The sequence below is a fragment of the Mixophyes fleayi genome, chromosome 7, assembly GCF_038048845.1.
Source record: "Mixophyes fleayi isolate aMixFle1 chromosome 7, aMixFle1.hap1, whole genome shotgun sequence".
NCBI classification, from domain to species: Eukaryota; Metazoa; Chordata; class Amphibia; order Anura; family Limnodynastidae; genus Mixophyes; species Mixophyes fleayi.
The window spans coordinates 32,002,578-32,023,714 of record NC_134408.1 but is presented as its reverse complement, the minus strand read 5'-3'; the positions used below and the strand labels follow the sequence as shown (position 1 = coordinate 32,023,714).

At 41.2% G+C, this 21,137-nt stretch overlaps 1 protein-coding gene across 3 annotated transcripts in view; it reads right to left on the bottom strand.

Moving 5' to 3' along the window:
- The window catches only part of LOC142097600 (interleukin-4 receptor subunit alpha-like), a 29,906-nt gene extending 9,137 nt beyond the window's left edge, over positions 1-20,769 (bottom strand). The window contains exons 1-3 of one of the 3 annotated variants that reach the window (XM_075179587.1): positions 20,692-20,769; positions 2,346-2,457; positions 458-593 (exon numbers count right to left, since the gene is read on the bottom strand). In XM_075179587.1, the coding sequence (XP_075035688.1) occupies positions 458-593; positions 2,346-2,427 (218 nt within the window). In that variant the 5' untranslated portion in view covers positions 2,428-2,457; positions 20,692-20,769. Of the gene's footprint in view, positions 1-457; positions 594-2,345; positions 2,458-10,710; positions 10,922-16,453; positions 16,591-20,691 lie in introns of those variants that run through there. The other 2 variants (XM_075179586.1, XM_075179585.1) reach the window with 2 other exon arrangements.
- Positions 20,770-21,137: the final 368 nt, after the last annotated feature.

Genomic DNA, 21,137 nt, shown 5'->3' with positions numbered 1-21,137 from the left:
CATCGAGTAGTAGATAGAAAGGCAGATTGGGAAATATATATGAATGTAAGTGAATGGAATGTGATAGTTTTACAGTGAAGGCAGTAGGAGAGGTGGCGGTATGGTATACCTCCGTATACACCCTCACTTCCACCACTCACTTTAATTGAAACTTACCTACTAAAAATGTCAGCGACTGCTAATAAAGTCCTGAATCACAGGGTACTTGATCAACTTATATCCCGAAAAATATAGAAATCTGATACTTTATTTTAAGTTGGTTTTGTAAGTTACAGTTTCGGTGGTCACTTATATTTGCAGATTTGTTTTACACTACCACTTTAAAATTTACTTTTTTCCTTATTTTTACCACTGCTATCTGCTACAGGAGATTTAAATATCAATTTAAAAAAAACCCTAAAGAAATTTAAAAAAAACAAAAAAACATTTTAAAGCAAAAACACATACTAAAACTTACTTTTTCTCAAAATTTGTATACTTCAATTGGAAATCCTCACTGCAGTTGCTGTTTGAGTTAACTTCCCAATAACAAAACATTTTCTTGTCGAAATCATTGTAACAATCCAAATTTGTAATTTTTGGGATGTGCTGGGCTGAAAAGGATGAAAATATATTATATATTATGGTACTTTAAGAAATGCATACAAAACTGTATATTAAGCAATATAAGACTGTAAAAGTCATATGAATAGATAATCCTAGAGCTTACAGCATCTGTTGCTGAAGAAGGAGCATTTATACAAAATGTTAGAGACTGTTCCCCCGCATTTATGTAGTTAGTAAATGACCCTTTGGATATGTGGAGATTTTTCAGTTTTTTGCCATATCTAGGAGAGTGGAAATTTAGTCTCTTATGGGTATTCTGTGCCATTCAACTATATAAAAAGGTGTTTTGGGTGCGCATTAGGAACAGATTAGGGGTTTACTAAACTACGGGTTTGAAAAAGTGGAGATGTTGCCTATAGCAACCAATCAGATTGTAGCTGTCATTTTGTAGAATGTACTAAATAAATGATAACAAGAATCTGATTGGTTGCTATAGGCAACATCTCCACTTTTCAAACCCGCAGTTTAATAAATATACCTCTAGTGTCAAACCTGAATGTCCATGTGGACATCTCTTCAAGTGACTAAGGCTGATTGCAAATTAAATTTTACAGTATTTTCATGCTATCTGCTACATTATTAACAAACTTGTCAGTCTCACAAAGATCACAGATTCAGCTCTGCTGGCATTTGATTAACTAAAGTGACGTAAGATTTCAGAACATTAAACTTCACCATATGAAACCCCTACGAGCAGATTTACATCCAAATGCGTGATGGTTATAAATGACAAATGTTTTATTGCAGCCGTGTAGATATTTCTGGTTGCCTTTGGTTTATTGCTTCCAGTTGGGATAATCAATAACTGGAATTGCTGCGTCACCAGGGGCCTGATTCATTAGTGATCTTATCTGCCGTTTTTTGCTTATTTTAAGCAAATCCACTCTGTGCATGCTCAGAAAAGGGAGATAAGAAGCAAAATCCACTGCGTAAGTGAAGAATTTCTTAAGTTAAGATGAAAATCCATCTTAACTTCACTCTTATCTCCCCGTTTCTTCTTAAAAATAAGCATCTTAAATGTTGCACAAGATAAGATCACTGATGAATCAGGCCCCAGGTTATTACTACCGATGCAGTGGGAACTGTTACGTTTCTCAATCTGCATTTTAAAAAAAACTAAAACGCACTATTATATAGTAAGAGTGGATATCTTGCATCACTGGTGTACTTTATATGTATTATCTGTGGGTGGTCAGGGACAGGTGCATAGAGCAAAGGTTGAAGGTCCCAGCACTAATGAGACGCTTGCGATTGGCTGTTTGCGATTGCTCCACTTATGCTGATTGACGATGTCTTTGTCACTTAGATATATATTATGCTACTGAGTGTGTGATTAAGGAGAACATTTTTTTTCTATTTCTGCTGCATTAGCTAAGGTTTAGCAGTTTTACTGATGCCTAATGGCGAAGACATTGTTATTTCTATAACAAATCGATAAACCAATGGGCGCAAGTGGGACGTAAGTGTATGTGATGTATGTTTGGCTTAAACCAGTCGCGTATGCTACTGATGCTGACCATCGCTCATGTTAGGATAATTGCCGCTCTGCACATAGTCAGCATTGCAGCTTGTGCCCCAAATTGCGCCTGCAATTTGGGGCACCTTCTGCATCAGCCTTTTGTGAAAACAAGTGCTTAAATTAAAAAAAGAAAGAAAATTAATTCATACCGTCCATTTGTAACTATACTGAACGAGAAATGATATAAAGAGGTAGACAGCAAACACAGCACGACACTTACAATTGCTTAAGGCAAACAATAAACCAATCCATATAATGCTGATCTGTATCATTCTGTTTGATTCCATCTGGAACGCTGCCATTGCTTTCCTTCCAATGGGCTTTCATAAGTCCTGTGGGTGACAATATTTTGGTATTTAGTAATATGTCATTCATTCTGTAAGTGAGAGTAAAGTCACAATAACATCTCCAGCAAGTCAGGTGGTGTCTGTACGCAGGGCCGGATTAAGGGAATGGAGGCCCCCTTAGCCCAGGGGCCTCCATTCCCCCGTGAGGCCCCCCCCCGTGATCCGAGCTGCCCGTGCCCCCCCCTCTTCCTCGGCATTTACCTCCTTCTCCAGCGAGCTGTACGCTCTTTACTGAGGAGATCTCGTGAGAGTGAGACTCACGAGATCTCCTCAGTAAAGAGACTACAGCGCGCCGGAGAAGGACCGCAGTGAAAGTGCTCAGCAGCATTGATCGCGCCGGGGGCGCCCCCGCCCCCCGATTGATCAATACTGCTGCTGAGCACTTTCAAGGGCCCCCTGGATGCCATAGGCCCCTGGGCTGTAGCCCAGTTAGCCCTATGTTTATTACGGCCCTGTCTGTACGGAGGCATTACATCATACTTGCCTACTTTCAGGCAGTACAGTCCAGGAGAGGGGCGTAACTAGAGGTCGGGAGGGGGTGGAATGCGGCCAATTGCAACATTTTGGCCGTGGGGGGGCGGGGCTAAAATGAAGCGATTCGCCGTTATTTTGGCCAGGGAATTGCGGTATGCGGGAGACTTGCCTGCTCTCCCGGGAGTCTGGGAGACCGACCCGGATTTCGGGAGTCTCCCGGACATTCCAGGAGAGTTGGCAAGTATGCAGCAAAATGAAGGGATTCCCTTTTTTTAAAAAAATGTGGAATATTAATCAGTTCCCAAACTATTTTTGTGATTCTGAGTCCCCTGCTCTCAAAGAGACCAAACAACAAGCTCTTGTATTCTATGACTTATGACTCATAGCTTGTACGGCAGTGATGGGCAGCAGGCGGCCCTCCGAGCCATCTCCTGCGGCCCCCCAGCTCCTTCCTGCTTTATTGCGAGACATTTTTGTTATAGCTTGTAACACTTGTTTAAAATGCCTGCAGATATGTTATTACAGAGACGAGTCTTTATTTCATTAAATTATTTTTTTAAACTTAATACTGAGATGAAGGTTACTGTGTGGCCATTTTGAAGGTTAGAGGGCTCCACCATGAGACCGCTTAAATGCATCAGGTTGCCCATCACTGTTGTAGGGTATTATAATTGTCATAGCCGTCTATTCATTCTTAAACCTGGGTTCCTTATAGCAGTGTTTCCTAAACACGGTGCTCAGGGCCCCTAACAGTGCATGTTTTCCATACCTCCTTGCATAAGCACAGGGGTAGTCATTACTGGCTGACACATTGTAACAGATCCACAGGTGATATAATTATTTCCATTGTCACCTGGAAAACGTGCACTTCTGAGGGTCCTGAGGACTGGGTTTGAGAAACACTGCCTTGTAGGACTGTGGGAAACATGCTTATTACATTCTTGGAGGTGCTTCTAGAAAGAACTTGGAACTGTATAGCTTGTAACTAGCACCTATAGTAAAGTATATTTAATAAACAAATACAACATGGCATGTCCTCAAGTGTTGCGATAAAGGTTATATACAGATTACATCTGTTTCCTTTGTCTTGTCTCAGGGGAGCATAATTAAATATATAACTACAACAATGAGAATTTTTATGATTCATGTCAGAAAAGAACAAGAAAAATCACAGGGTCAAAATTACTGAAATATTGTCACTAAGTCATAAATTGTAGTCACAAAAACAAGATCTTCCACTGCAAATGGTATGATGTATGGGAATCAAGGTTTTTCTTTGGTTCTCCTATATCCCCAGCAAGTAATCTTCTGAAGTTTTATTAATTACAATTGAAGTATACAGAGTCTCAAAAGATTAGCTGTTGGCAGATAGTTGGGAAATTCTCTACCGAAAATTGAATTGGGAGGGCCGCTTATCGTGACAAGTAATCAATGTGCTGCCGAAATAATCTCACAGGGGATGTCTGCATGCAACTCACCAGCAGAGGGCAACAGTGGGTGAATGTGCATAATTCAGGCTTCAGATCAATTGACTGCAAATTTCAACCGGTGGTACAAGCTGCCAGTCTAACCAAAAACAATCTGACAAGAACTCCACAGAGCAGGATATCATGGTCGGTCTGCCGTGCATAAACCACCCATTAACCAGATATCTGTTGAGTGAGTTGTACAAGCCCGCCCGTTGGCCCTACACCCTTTTAAGTGACGTTATATTGATGTTTCTTTCTACTACCCGTATATTTAATATTTTATCATTTCAAAGTACAGTTAAATGGGCAGGATTTCTTTTATTGCAATTATATGAAAAAAATGAACACACACAAATTAATATTTTAGAAGTCAGAAGTCCCAGTCCCTGGAATGCACACAGTTTACAATGAACTTTCTAGTGGCTGCATTTTTATCATATCATCTGATGCCCGCGAGTAAATATAGACCATGAAACCAAGGTGTGAAATAAATAATTACATATAGGGTGGGAAATACCATAACAAACATGTATTCGGTTTCAGTTTAGATTCTATTCTGAATCTCTGGCTCTCAGAGAGATAAAACAGCAGATGTATCAGCAAGTTTGTTTTCAGATAAGCTGCAGCGGGCACAAAGCTCAGCTATATATATATATATATATATATATATATATATATATATATAATTGTATGTTGTATTTAAAGGGTGTTTTGAAGGTGTCTGGTGATGGGCCAGAGTTCGGAACATTGCCCGGATTGCCCAACTTCAAAACCTGTTGGCCCAGCCGCTCCCACTACTAAATTGCCCACACAAAAATGTGCTGAGCTGAAACTTTCTATACTGTTCCGATTGCTCTGACCAGAGACAAAAGCAAACTAACACCCACTCAGCTGGTTAATCAATGCCTTTCCCATGCTGAAAATGCTTCAAACGATTCGTCGCTTCAACCTGTGCAGAAAGCAGGTTCTCAAAATGTAATTATCAGAATCACTTGGATTTCATCCTGGTTGTTACTTTTTTCACTCTGCAAATGAAATAATCTCCATTATTTAATAACAAGTGATGACCCCGCCCTCCCTGAAAGCCTCACAGTTACACAGAAGTCAGAACTGTTTCCCAAGTCTTGACCGCTTTGTTCTAAAGAAGTGACAATGCTATGATGCATAACATAGGTTCAGTTGTTTTCTCAATAAACTGTTATGACAACACTGGCTGTATTAATAAAGCAGATTGCCTAACCATTACCCAGAAACAACATAGCTACTCATGCCAGTGATAATATGAAATGCATCGTCATTAAGTATGATAAGGCTGTGTTGCAGAAGTGCAAAAATCTGGCAATATAATATTTATACAATTATCCTATTGTTATGGAAAAAGGGTAGATTGTTTGCTTAGCACTACCAAGCAAGAGATTTTATTCAGGACGAAGAAATATACTAAGCATACATTGGTTTAAGTCACAAAGCTTTGGATAGTATACTAATCTGCTTCATACAGATATCAACGTAGCTATACTAATTGAATGGTCTAATAGATTTTTCATACAATCAACATCTTCAGCTATTTATAGCGCCACTAATTCCGAAGCGCTGTACAAAGAACTCACTCACACCAGTCCCTGCCCCAATAGAGCTTACAGTCTAAATCCCCTAACACAGACACAAACACACACACACACACATATAGACTAGGGTCAATTTGATAGTAGCGAATTAACCTAGTAGTATGATTTTTGATTTTCGGAGGAAACCAGAGTGCCCAGAAGAAACCCACACAAACACGGGTATCGCAACAACCATACAATGGGTTGTTGCACTATCACTAATAAGTTTATAGTATTTAGACCATCTTAGGGCTTATCCACTTGGGTGTATTGTCTGCATTTGTGCACATAGAGTGGCTGTGTTACGAAAAGCAAAATGGCCTAGGGGCAGCGCAAAGTCCTCATCCTAAATCTAAATCCTACATCACATTGCTGAACAGTACAAAAACAAAACGTTTTTTTTATAGAGCTAGATTATTAAAATGAGATAAAGGGGAGGAGAGAGGGTGCATTTTTAGGGGCAATCCTTAATGACGGGCATAGCCCTACAAAACACTTGAAGTGGTGGAGGAGATCGGGTCTTGTCTTGTACTATAATTGGATTCATTTTGCACCTCCCGGTTGCAATTCTAGGCACACTCTGCCCCAAGTAAAAATACATTTCAAACACGCAAAAGTGGCACATGTAATAAAGTCACATCCAATGTCCCAGTCTTATGACTAATTTAATTTACGCCGAAGTTGCCCACTTTTCCTACCTCGCATCCAGGAGATGTGCAAGCAAAATAGGGAAAGAGCTTGAGGGCGGGGCTTGACGATGTCATTTGCACCATTAATCGGTTGGGTTAATCTCATTATCAAGCCCCTCCATCTCTGTAAACACTGAGCATGGCAGGGATGATAACATTCATGTCATTACACCCCTACCAATAGGGGTTTACTGAGGTGGGCGGGTCCTGATGACACAGGATCCGTGAAAGAAGGGGCGAGACGTATACTACAGACGGGGGACATAATGGATCAGAACTTATCTGTAGTTCCGTGGGTGGTCCCAAAGAAGAGGACCAGTCTGACAGCGAGTCCTGGCTGGAGGGGGGGTTTCCGGACAACTAGAAACCCCCATCACCGCATGGGCATCTGGTTAGGGTTCCTCCAGTGGCACTATAATGCCTGTCCAGAGTCCTTTTTGCTGATGTCTTGTACACCAGGATCATCCAAGCTAAAATAGCTCTATTGGCATTCTGCTCTCCTTATATTCTTGGCTGTATACACAGGGAGTAGGGTGAAATGTCTCAATCCTCCCCCTTTCAGCAGGGTTCTATCAGTGGACACTTTAACTGTTAGACATACAGGACTTCATTTAGAGTCTGACGCAAAGTCCGTTTTAGGCGCATCCAACAAAAAAACACTATAATGCATGTGCAGAAAGCACCAAATCCGCCTGCATCTTGGACACTTGCGCCTAAAACAGACTTTGTGTCCGACTCTAAATGAGGTCCACAGTCTCTGTTACCTTGGTTATACAATGGAATGGCTGGACTGAATTAGCTATTTGGCTGGGTACACTTAACTTAGGGTTACAATATTACATCAGGAAACAATATGACACTTTACACATGCAAGACTATTAAGACATTTGACACATTGTATCTGCAGCATTACAGAATCTACGTTTGAGATACATTTTGATACAATAACATTTATATTGATGCAGTATCTACAGTATTATATTTCAGCCAGTATACTGCTGTGGATAAATTGCACATCATCTGACTTAACTACCAGGTCTCAGATTACAGGTTCACCTAGATATTTAACTTGGGCTGCCAGCTAGTTAATTCATACATTGTTCTGGTTACAAACCAGATCTACACCACACCTCACAACATTCCACATTTGAGACAAATGGTAATTACCTTATCTAACACAAGCAAAATTACATCTGCTGTCCTGTTATTTTCACATATAAAATGTACCTAATAACATGAAATAACAATACACATACTCTGGTGTATATACTTAGACTGGGCCAAGGACTAAAAAGTACATTAAACTGTGAGAAACGAGTGAAGAAAAAGTCCTCAGTCCAGTGGGACTCTGTTTCGCAACATAAGTCTGTCGGGATTCTGGGTGGTTTCCCTTAATTCAGGAGTCTACTGGAGATTTCGGGTAAATAGGTATCTATGCCATGACTTTCAGTGTGGTTTTCACTTCCAAGATCTACCCACTGGATAATGCTAAGATACCAATGTATTCAATGCTTTCAACTTCACAGATGACCATCTGAGCAGATAGGGATTTCTATTATCCCGTGGTGAGTGAAACTAACTCTGTGCAAAGCTTTAAGCAAGTCCAGCGTAACTAAAGAAGGGACACAACTTTACAGTACGCTGCAAGGTGTTAATAACGCAGCATTTCCATTCTGCACAAACGTGCGTTTACAATAAGTGGAACATTTTAGTCTCACATTTACATGTACTTAAAGGGGAAAGACAGGGCTAATTGTAGGAGCTGCTTTGCATACAGCACATGTAGAGCCATGTTGACTGGGCTACTGTGCTCAAAGTATGTTACAAGTAGATTTCCAAATAAACTCAATAGAAAGCTTGACAGGTAAAATAAAATAATGATTTACACACATACTAAGTAAAAAATATATAGAACTCTTCAACATTTAATTAGCTGTATACCAGGCCTGTCCAACCTGCGGCCCTCCAGATGTTGTGAAACTACAAGTCCCAGCATGTCCTTCCAGCTATCAACAGGTTGTCTACTGGCAAAGCATGCTGGGACTTCTAGTTTCACAACACCTGGAGGGCCGCAGGTTGGACAGGCCTGCTCTATACAATTAAAGGGATGCGGTCAATTATTCTTTTCACTGTGCTGCAAACAATATATCTGGTCATGAGCCAATTATATCTCTCAACCAAGGAGGGCAGCCAAATCAGACAAGATCTGACTGTTTGACTTCTCAAGGTGAAAAACTGGATAAGGTTCAGCTTCATTGCAGGTTGTTAGTGCAGTTGGAAGATGACCATGAACACAAGCCAATAGGATCTTTTCACTGTATTCTAATCATGCAACAAAAGTCTGAAAATGTTATAATGTGTGAGCGAATCTCACGTTGTGAAACGGATAGTTTTAAAAAAATTCGACTGCACTGTGCGTATTTATTTGCATATAGAGCCAATCACTTCTTGTGAAGCGTACTAAAATGTGAACAATGTTTGTGTCTCTGGCCACACATACTGTCATTTTTTTTTTTTTCTGAATAATCTATTATTTTTTTTTGCAATGATATTAATATACAACTGAGTAACACACATTACTATCTGATTGACAGATTGCTTTAGACACGTTCAAATTTGATCTGACAGAACAGTAACATATTTTCAGTGCATATGCAATGTAAGATGTAGGATTTCATGTTATGATTACAATGCACACTCCTCAATCCACATTTATTTTTCTGGCTTATTGAATTAGTCATCTATAATTGCTAGTATTGTGTATGTAGCATTCACACACATAAAATATTAAACAATTAAAAAAAAATTTTGGGTTGGATAACTGCATTAAATTAGCAGATTGGAGGACTGGATTCAATGATCTAATTGTAACTTTTTTGGACACTTGAACTATTATTATTATTATCATTGTAGTTTTGTAAGGCACCGCAGTGCTCCACGGCGCCGTACAGTAGGGAAACAGGACTTAGATGAAACAGGAAGATACAACGTAGACATAATAAACAGACATGAAAACAAAGGGTATGGAGGACCCTGCTCATTAGAGAGCTTACATTCTAAGTGGGAGAGGACACAACTGAAACAAGAGGAGCAAATGTGGCTCAGAGCAGAGACTGGGACAATAAGATGATAATATTGTTTAAGTCAGGATGAGTGAAAGATCACCAAATGAGATCTGACCATTATATAGTAAAATACTATACTGCAGACCTGCTCAGGTAAAGCTCAAATCAATCAACAGATATAAAATAATGAGATGTTATTTTTAATTTCCCTATATTTAAAGTGTACAACACAAACACAATAAAATAAATCATGGTGTCCCTTTAAATAAAGTTTGACATTTATTAAAGGAAATGCCACTTCATGGACAATCCTCTCCCCTTACGAAAACCTGCATCTTCCCTCCCCAAAACAGCAAAGAGTTCATGTGAACCCTCCCCCCTGCCCCCTTGTTACCTGAAGCAGGGAGCTCACGGGGCAGGTGCACGTTTTGGTCTGTCCATACATAATGCTATATTTTCGAGGACTGGACAGAGTGTAATATTCAGATTTGCCCTGTAGGAGGATTGTACAAAGGGGAGGAGGGGTTTTCTAAAAGCGGACAATCCATTTAAATGCAACAATATATATTATTGTTTTTCCAATAATGCCTTGTTATGATCTTCCTCTGCAGCATTTACTTACTGACTGAAACAAGCGGAGTGAGAAAACAACAAAGGCATCGAGGACCAACTGATTGTCATCAGACAGAAATTGATACGATCTGATTGAACAGTACATATTAAAAGTTATATTGTGATAGTTCTTGAACGTAACAAGTATTTACCTTACATCAATTATTATGATACATTTTATCACAACACATCTAACAGAAAAACATTCTTATTAAGAACCTTTAATTAGTCGATAATCCCACCAGACTCCTTTCCCAGCCCTCAGCACTTCCCAGTATAACTTCTGTTTCCAGAAGATCAAAATGACATTTGATAAACTTACATTACAGTCTCCAGATCCTGTCCCTGTCACCTGGCTGAGTAAATAGGTAATGTTATTTTCTCCATGTCTAATGTCCGTATATATCTGCAAATTCCTCTTCTGCTATTCTTATCAAAGTATTGCACGTATTTCCTCTTCAGCTCAAAGGCACACTAGTCCAGCCTACTGCAAGCAGTTCTATTTTCCTGCTGCACATTCTAATCACACAGTTTCCCAGCACTGACACAGACAATGTGGGCAGGGATAACATACACATTGAAAACCTGTTACTCATCCAGCTTGGAACGTTGCACAATCATACAGCTTGGAACGTTGCACAATCATACAGCTTGGAGCGTTGCTGCTTGTGCCTCACCCTGTAGTGACTTACTAGCCATAATTGTGGCAGTCTATGCTCGAAAGCTGACTGATTAAAGATGTGGGAATTGTGAAAGAAAAGTTCTCCTAAATATTATTACTGGAATAGGGTGTCCTCCTACTGGAAACTAGTGGTGTGACACCACTGTGTGACACATTATCCAGGGTACTACAAGCCAAGGCTATTTCTTATATCCTCACATTATTAACACATTATCAGAGGCTGGCTGGGCCGAAGGCCCCCTTGGTCAGGTCCCATAGTGGGCTACCTTGGAGTGGGTGACTGAGTTACCCTTTTCCCTTTAAAATGTACCTAATAAGCTGCTTTGAAAAGTGGAGATGTTGCCTGTAGCAACCAATCAGATACTAGCTGTCATTTTGTAGAATGTACTAAATAAATGACAGCTAGATTCTGATTGGTTGCTATTGGCAACATCTCCACTTTTTCAAACCCGCAGTTTAGTAAATATACCCCCAGAGTGACTGTATTATGTCTTTTATCTCAGTCCCTCCATTTCTTACTGTCCTTCCTCTGTCTTTCAGCTCCTTCCTATTGTTACAGTGAATATTGGTATAATCTTTGTTCCATTGCTATAAGGTTTCATGGTCTAGTAATGTCTGAGGAGCTAAATGCTATTGAAAATAAATAACTACAAGCCTGGGAAAGTGGATGCACTGTTACTCTTGGGTGTTGTTAGAGCAAAAACAAAATATGGTTTTCAGTAAATCTGAAAAACCATCCTTTGCCTTCCTGTAAACGCTTATAACAGAACCCTTGTGTCTGCTGCGGCTACGTGTGTCACTGTACAGTAGGTAAAACATGGGCGCAGGTAACTAAAGGAAGTATAAGAAGCCACGGAACAGGAAACCACAGCACAATACGTTCTATTGTTGTAAATCAGGGGCTTTCTATAAATATTATAGTGATTATTAGATGAGATGATTTTGAGGGTAGATAAATAATTGACACACCTTTACTTTATCAGACAATCAGTTTCGTACCTGAACTAATAAACTCCCAACTAGCTTGTGACATATATTGTGACTTTTGTATTGTTAAGAATTTCCTCTCAATAATGAAGTTAAAATGTGCATCAACTCACTGCAGCTAAGAAACCACAAGGTTTAGGGGACGATTATGCTTTCTACTAGATACTAGACTGAGATGACTTGATGAGATTACTGTGTGCCTGGCATCATAATGGACCGCCACTCTCAACAACAAACCCCAGGGCCCACCAGAATTTACTGCATGTGGAAGATGGATCTTGTGAGGCACAGACCACCTTTCCCTCAGCACACCCCCTAGGGCTAGAACATGTGCTTACTTGCTCTAACATAGGCTTTGATGTTTAAACACATGCTTTATCATCTAAAAGTTAAAAAAATATATATATTTAAAAAAAGAAGACCAAAAGTTAACATATACAGTATCCTATAAAATTTAGGAGTGACAGAATAGTATTAGGAGAACATTTTATGGATTGAGCTAATTGTGGGAAAGTAAGTTGCATGGAAGTAGATAAGGGGAGAATGAAGTAAAAGTGTATGATTCTTTTCCCCACATACAATGACAATAAATTAAAATGATATTACCGGACTATAGTCATTATTGTAAAAAAAAAAAAAGTATAGAATTTTCCTGAGTACAAAAGGCAAATGTGATTTCCAATGGAACTGACACAGAACAAAACGTGAAAAATGTTGGGGCCACTTGAGGGGAAAATCCATTGAAATACCCTGGTAGTGGGATTGGATTTTGGGCATTGTAAATGCAAATTATAAGAGCATTTCAGACGTTTAGTATACCATTCAGGGTGGTAAACTGGCAGGTCCCATGTCTGAGTATTGGTCTTTGGTACTGGCCAACTTCTGTCTATACAATATCGCTACTTTTTATTAGTATGGCTAATAGCGGCACTGACTTCATGACCCCTTCCTTACTCTCTATAGTCAGTCACCTATCTCTAGCCTTTGTGGATGTGAAGGTTGGACCTCAGCATTCTTGCCTCAATACTACTTAATTGTTAGTCACTCATTACTGTAATCTTCTACATGGAGTGTAGGAATAATTATTCCAGAAAACTCCATTCCTTCATACATCTCAAATCTCACCCTCTTAGATATACTTTTTACCTGCACCTTGTCACACCTCTGGTAACCAGCTCTCATTCTCTCCTACAAGGCTTCTCCTGTGCTGTTACCTACTTATGGAATGCCCTACTTTTGAAGTCAAATACTTGGATGAAGTCGTTCTAAATTAATAAATATCTCTTGTTATAGTTTCCTGTGCCATTGCAATTAGTACGTAATGGCATACAAAGGTTAATTGACTAGGACAGGGTTGGCCAACCCGCAGCTCTTGAGCCGCATGCGGCTCTTTTATCTATGAAATGTGGCTCCGGGTGTCTGCCGGCAGACCAGAGAAGATTCAGCTGTTCAGCTGACAGCCGAATCACGTGACCTCCTCTACACAACGCAGGGAGGTCAGAGAGTCACAGCCAATCACGGAAGGAGGAGGAGAGCATGTAGTGTGCTCTCCCTCCTTCCTCTGCACGGAATCCAGCGGATTCCCAGCGGACTCCCCAACTGTGGGAGGTGTGAAAGGTAAGTAAGGGGTATGTGGGATCTGATTGCATGTGAAGAGGTATGATTGGCATGTATGGGGCAAGTTGTGGGGCTAACTGACATGTATGGGGCATGTTGTGGGGCTGTTTGGTATGTATGGGGCATGTTGTGGGGCTGTTTTGAATGTGGTGGGACTGATTGGCATGTATGGGGCATGTGGTGAGGCTGTTTGGCATGCATGGGGCATGTTGTGGGGCTATTTGGCATATATGTGGAAAGTTGTGGGACTGTTTGGCATGTTGTGGGGCTGATTGGCATGTACGGGACATGTTGTGGGTCTGTTTGGCATGGGTTGAGGCTAATTGACATGTATAGGGCATGTGGTGAGGCTGATTGGCATGTATGGGGCATGTGGTGAGGCTGTTTGGCATGTATGGGGCATGTTGTTTTGTTGATTGGCATGTATGAGTCGTTTGGGAATGTCTGATGGTCATTTCTGGGGCATGTGGGTAGAGTTGATGGCATGTGGAGAGGTCTGGTGATGTGCATGTAAAAGGCATGTAGGGAGAGCTGATGGACATGTAAAAGGTCTGAGGGGCATGTTGGGCATTTCTGACTTTTTTTATCCCCACTTCAACAGTTCCCTCCACAGTGATTGTGGATACAGAAGCAGCGGGAGTTACTGTGAAGAGACAGTAAGTAACCTGTGAACCCTCCTCCACTGGACACAGAGTTGTGCTGATTTGATGATTATTTTTGGAAGTGCTTGATATTATCTTTTTTGCTTAGCAAGGTATTTTAAAAATGTTTATTTTCAATGTATGTGTTTCCAGTATGTATGTATGTATGTATGTGCTTATACTGTGTATATGTATATGCACACACATATAAAAGGTAAAGTCAGCTCTTTGCAATATCTATAGATATTTTTTGGCTCTTGGTCTCTGATTGGTTGGCCACCCCTGTCCTAGGAAAACACAGTAAATACACTTACCTTCATACCTACATTTGTAAATAGGTCATTTTTATTCCATTTTCAATTTTTCTTATTGTTCATATAAAAGAACTTAGAGATTTATTACACAATGGTAAATCTACATTAAATATATTTCTGGTTCAGGTCATAAGTAACATATTGTGTTTGGTCTTACATTAATCCACACTTCACCAACAGGAATCTGGTATCATCGGATAAGCGCTCGCACATTGCTATTGCTGGTTATGATTAGCAAAGGATTAATACTCAAAAATACTCTGTTAATGGGTTAGTTTATCCCAGATTTTTGGCGGTTCCCTGAGGCAAGACACGTACACAGCAGTTGGAGTGAGCTGCCCCCACTTTTGGAGAAGCATCATTTGAACTGACCTATGACGTGCATTGTACTGGACTATCTTAAACCCTAAACCAGTGGTTCCCAAACTTTCTCAGTTCGAGGCACCCTTAAGGTCATCATAATTTTTCCAAGGCACCCCTAAGCCAAAATTATTACCGGGCAGTCCCGTTTTTAAGTAGTTGGGTCAAAATGACGTAAGATGTATTTAGGCCCCTTCACCATCACATTGTGCCCCTTCATCATATCACTGCGCCCCTTCACCATATTACTCTGTCCCCCTCTTCGCCATCTCACACTCTGTGTCCCCTTATTCACCATCTCTCTGTCCTCCTTCAGTGTCTCTCTCTGTCCCCCTCCTTCAGCGTGTCTCTCTCTGTCCCCCTCCTTCAGCGTGTCTCTCTCTGTCCCCCTCCTTCAGCGTGTCTCTCTCTGTCCCCCTTCAGTGTCTCTCTGTCCCCCTTCAGTGTCTCTCTCTGTCCCCCTTCAGTGTCTCTCTGTCCCCCTTCAGTGTCTCTCTCTGTCCCCCTTCAGTGTCTCTCTGTCCCCCTTCAGTGTCTCTCTCTGTCCCCCTTCAGTCTCTCTCTGTCCCCTTCAGTGTCTCTCTGTCCCCCTCCTTCAGCGTGTCTCTCTCTGTCCCCCTTCAGTGTGTCTCTCTCTCTGTCCCCCTTCAGTGTCTCTCTGTGCCCCTCTCTGTCCCCCTTCAGTGTCTCTCTGTCCCCCTTCAGTGTCTCTCTGTCCCCCTTCAGTGTCTCTCTTTGTCCCCCTTCAGTGTCTCTGTCCCCCTTCAGCATCTCTCTCTGTCCCCCTTCAGTGTCTATCTGTCCCCCTTCAGTGTCTCTCTGTGCCCCCCTTCAGCGTCTCTCTGTCCCCCTTCAGTGTCTCTCTGTGTCCCCCTTCAGTGTCTCTCTGTCCCCCTTCAGTATCTCTCTGTCCCCCTTCAGTGTCTCTCTGTGCCCCTTCAGCGTCTCTCTCTGTCCCCCTTCAGCGTATCTCTGTCCCCCTTCAGTGTCTCTCTGTCCCCCTTCAGTGTCTCTCTGTCCCCCTTCAGCGTCTCTCTGTGCCCCTTCAGTGTCTCTCTGTCCCCCTTCCGTGTCTCTCTGTCCCCCTTCAGCGTCTCTCTGTCCCCCTTCAGTGTCTCTCTGTCCCCCTTCAGCATCTCTCTGTCCCCCTTCAGCGTCTCTCTGTCCCCCTTCAGTGTCTCTCTGTCCCCCTTCAGCGTCTCTCTGTCCCCCTTCAGCGTCTCTCTGTCCCCCTTCAGTGTCTCTCTGCCCCCCTTCAGCGTCTCTCTGTGCCCCTTCAGCGTCTCTCTGTGCCCCTTCAGCGTCTCTCTGTCCCTCTTCAGCGTCTCTCTGTGCCCCTTCAGTGTCTCTCTGCCCCCCTTCAGCGTCTCTCTGTGCCCCTTCAGCGTCTCTCTGTCCCCCTTCAGTGTCTCTCTGTCCCCCTTCAGCGTCTCTCTGTGCCTCCCTTCACTCTCCTTTACTTACCTTCTTTCCTGACGTCCTCTCTGCTGCTGCTCCTCACTGAGGCTGACGGATGTGATGAGGGCAGTCAGTGAGGAGGAGGATCCGGCACTGGATGATGGGTAAGTTTTTTTTTTGTTTTGTTTTTTTCTCTTCTTTTTCTTGCTAGGGATTGTGGCACCCCATGGAGCGGCGGCGCACAGTTTGGGAACCGCTGCCCTAAACCAATGAAGAATGATCTTAGTGTTATCCTTCTGTGCATTGTGATCTCATCACTGTTTTCTTTTAACCCAAACTGTATAAAACCAAGCCACTGGCACAGTAACAGTCTCTCTCAACACACAGACTTCAGGATTGATAAGCTGTTAGTGGATCCAGTGTGCAGCATATGTATCGGTTATATTTTGTTATATTTTGCTATTAAATCTCTTTGTGCGTTGGAATCATATTGATCGCATCGGACGATCTTTATTGGTGACAATAGTTATGGCTTTAAAAGTACCACACCCAGTCAGACTCTCCCACAGCCTTCAAATCTGTAAATGTTCACTAAAAACCCATTTCCTTACCCTACTCCCACCTATACTACCCACACTAATGCACCTTCACAACTGTCCTAATCGCCACTCTGAGCTACACTCACTTATTTCAGCTGTGCCCTCTTCCAATTAGAATGTAAGCTCTCATGAGCAGGACCCTCCATACCATTCAGTTTCATGTCTGCATGTATTTTGTCTACACTGTATGTCCCTGTTTTATGTATGTCTTGTTTTCTCCACTTTTTGCACTGCAGAGCACTGTGGTTCTATAAAAATTAACAATAATAATAATAAATAAGATAAAGGCAAAAGTAGTAATATGGGAAACCCATATCTTACTTTTTTCAAGAAATTTGTTTTTTGTGAGATCATTGTTTTTAGTAGTGAGATATAAATAATCAGTAAACCAATAGATACAATCCAAATGAATTTCTAGAATAATCAGCTACAAAAGGTATTTTCAAGTTGGTCATCTCTCCTGGCCAATCCTATTCCATACTTTATCTGAGTATTGTCATAAGGCCCGATTCATGTTTGGACGCAACCTGAACGCAACTTGCGTTTAAAAAATGAGCACGGGATTTGTGAATAGTTCTGACCGTATTCAAATCCAAGTGGACCCCAAGATACATTTCTATTTTGATCTGGATGTAAGAACACTCCGGCTAAACGTTACTTGCTGTTTGTTAACAGACAGAACACGGTGCAGGATATGCACATGGAAATTAAATTTCTAAAACATAAATTATCAACTCATAGTACATTAAGAAAAATATGTGTTTTAAAAAGTATATATTTTTTTTTTTTATTTTGCTCATTAAATACATGAATCAGGATATTTTTAATGCATACTATACATACAATGGATTTTTATGTTCTTTCTTACTTGCCCACAAATGTTCTTTGCTATCTAGTGACCCGCATAAGTGTAGTTTTTAATAAAAAGACTATGTTGTGACAGTCATCACTATTAGTCGGCACTTACACCTGCCCTGTAGCTGGTGCAAGTGTGACGGCTTAAAAAAACCCTCGGCACACTATTAGTCTACATTGTCTACGTTCATCCACCCCTTCCCTCCCCCGGTCCGCCCTTTAAGCCATAGGCTGATTTAAGTGTCGTTTGCATTCCGACATGAATTGCATGCAATTGAGTTAATTGGTGTAAGGTCCATTTCTGGCCACGCACAGAGCTATTTCACACAAAACACGGCACACAAAAAGTCTTACGTCCGAAGATGAATCGAAATCTTTAATCCTTAATCCTCTATTGTCCAATGAGGGGGACAAAAATCCAGGGAAAATCATCCTAAAAAATGAGCGCCAGTCACTACAAAACTGTCGTTTCAAATTAATATCCATCAATTTGGTTGTCTTTGTCTGAAAATATGCGAATAGCGCGCTACGGCGTGGAAGGGCGTATTTAACCACAACACGTGCGAACACTTCTACACACATTTACACTTAGACATTCACTTAAAAAATAGTTCACCTTAAAATAGTTCCAACACACAGTCGTTTATAATCAAATTTAATAGAGTTAATAGTTAAAGTTAAGGAGCTGGCGGAATATGTCTCAGTCTCAAATTATAAAATCAATAACTCTAAGTCGGAGGCTCTTGCTTTTCAGGGATCGGATGCAATAAACTCGATACTCAAGACTAAATTCGCATTTCAATGGCGCCCCAAATCTCTACGTTACCTAGGGATACTCATCACCAAGGATTACAATACACTTTTCCAAACTAACTATATCCCACTTTTAGACACAATCAAAAGGCACTTAATCAAATGGGATCCCCTCTACATCTCGTGGTTTGGTAGAATAAACATGATAAAAATGAATGTCCTCCCCAAAGGTTTATACCTATTTCAAACACTCCTGCTTTCAGTTCCGAAGACTTTCCTGTCCTCCCTTCAACAGATATGTAGAGAATTCATTTGGCACTGTAAAAAACCTCGACTTTGGCGCTCCTGCTTAGCCAAACCAACTGTATCTGGGGGGTACGGGCTACCGATTTTTGAACATTAATACCAGGCAGTCAACCTCAGCCACATTATCTCCTGGCATACATCCCCAGGAAAAAAGAGATGGGTAGACTTAGAGAACGCACTAACACCTGACCACATTCTACAATACCTTCCTTGGCTCCCACGTACCCAGAGACCAGCCTCGGTATACTGTCACCCGACTATACAATTCACGCTAAACATATGGGACAAACTTATCAGGAAGAAGACGGACATCGCTAAGTTCCCTTCACCTCTTACTCCACTTTGGCACCATCTGGCATTCCCTACAGGGAATTCAATATCGTATATCACACCCTGGCAGAGAGCAGGTATAACCCAATTCAAACACATCTCGGGGGAATATGCTCCACGCACATTTTCTGATCTTAGTGAAAGAGCGGACCTCCCGGATTCCTTGCATTTCTCATACATTCAAATTAGAGCATTTATCCAGGCCCTACGCAAATCCTCCAAATTGCAGAAACCTACCTCCTTCGAGAAGTTTTGCATGCACCGAGTGGGTTTCCCAGGATTGGTGTCCCTCATATACCATGATATGTTATTACCAACCACTGAGATCTTGGAATCGTTTGAGACAACATGGGAGACTTTGGACAAGGAGGGTTGGTCTAAGCTGACGCTCAGGATATCTAAGGTATCAATTAACACCTCAATAAGGGAAAATGCATTCAAAGTTTACACACGTTGGTATCTGGTTCCCACACGATTACACAGACATTTCCGGGCACGTCCGATCTCTGCTGGAGACAGTGAGGGGAAGTGGGGACTTTTTACCATATTTGGTGGCAAAGCCTTCCCATCTCAACTTTGTGGCGATAGGTGACTGCGCTACTTACTCAGATACTGGACAGTGACATAATCCTAGACCCCCTGGTCATGCTGCTTTGTTCTCCTCTGAAAACCATTGATAAACATAGGGACAAACTTGTACAACATGTCTGTTCAGCTACCCGCTTACAAATTGCTGCAGATTGGAAATCCTAATCCCCTCCATGTATCCAGGCGGTGATCTCTCGGGTGTGGTAAATAGTGTCGATGGAGTACATCACAAGCCTTTTAAAGGATAAGGATGATAGGGAATTAATGATCAGAATTGTATTGTGTGTGTAATGCAAATAGACTAGTTTGAACCAGCTCTTCGGCAGGAAGATACATAATGCAGCTGTTAGAGAGTTTACCCCCACCCTTGGAGGGCATCATTTGAACTGACCTATGACCTGCATTATACAGGACTGTCCTGAAGCCTGAACCAATGGAAACATGTCAAGTCATCTCTACTGTTTTCAATGTAACACCAACTGTATATAAGCAGGAGCTCTGGGACTAACAGACAGTCTTTTTAACCACAGACTTCAGGATTGAATGACTGTATGCTGGATCCAGGGAGCCTGCGTCTGTAATCAGCTGTACTTATGTTATTATTTGTTACTCTTTTGCTTCTTGCCATTAAATCACTTTGTGAGTTGGAACCACACAATTCGAAGTGGACAATTTTCATTGAATAGCGAATAGACGAACATAACAATTGTGAACTAGAATGACCAGACTGCTCTTCACTGTTCAGCCAACCACAAGCAGCCAAACGGACATATAACAATGATGAATCAGGCCCATATTGTATAATAGCAATATGGTGTAATAAAACCATAACTAAAACAGGCACAATTTTACTCAGGAAAAGAAAGTACTTACATTCATTATTACTGTTTGTCCCCAGGGTGTATACCGGAAATTCCTCTCTTCTGTATATGAGGATTCATCTTTCTTTACATCTCTAGGGATATAAAGCTAGTTCCGTAACTAACTGATTGAATAAATAAACATGATGACTCATACATGCAAAGCACAGGGGAGTTGCCACAAGCCTCCAGCTTTTGTAAACATTTGGAGGCTGTCCTAATACTAAATTTGTACAGTTAAAGGTACACTCAGAAATCTGTATTACAATTGTATAGACCAAGGTTGCAGAATTCCAGTCTTTTCTACTGACATGATGAGATCGCTAGTACTCCTCAACATAACTTGTCAACTGACACCAACACTTGTATGGATGCAAATTGAACACTGCATGTATTGATTACATAAATGGAGAAGGCAGCTAGGTTCATAACCATTTACATAAATTTGTATATAACTAT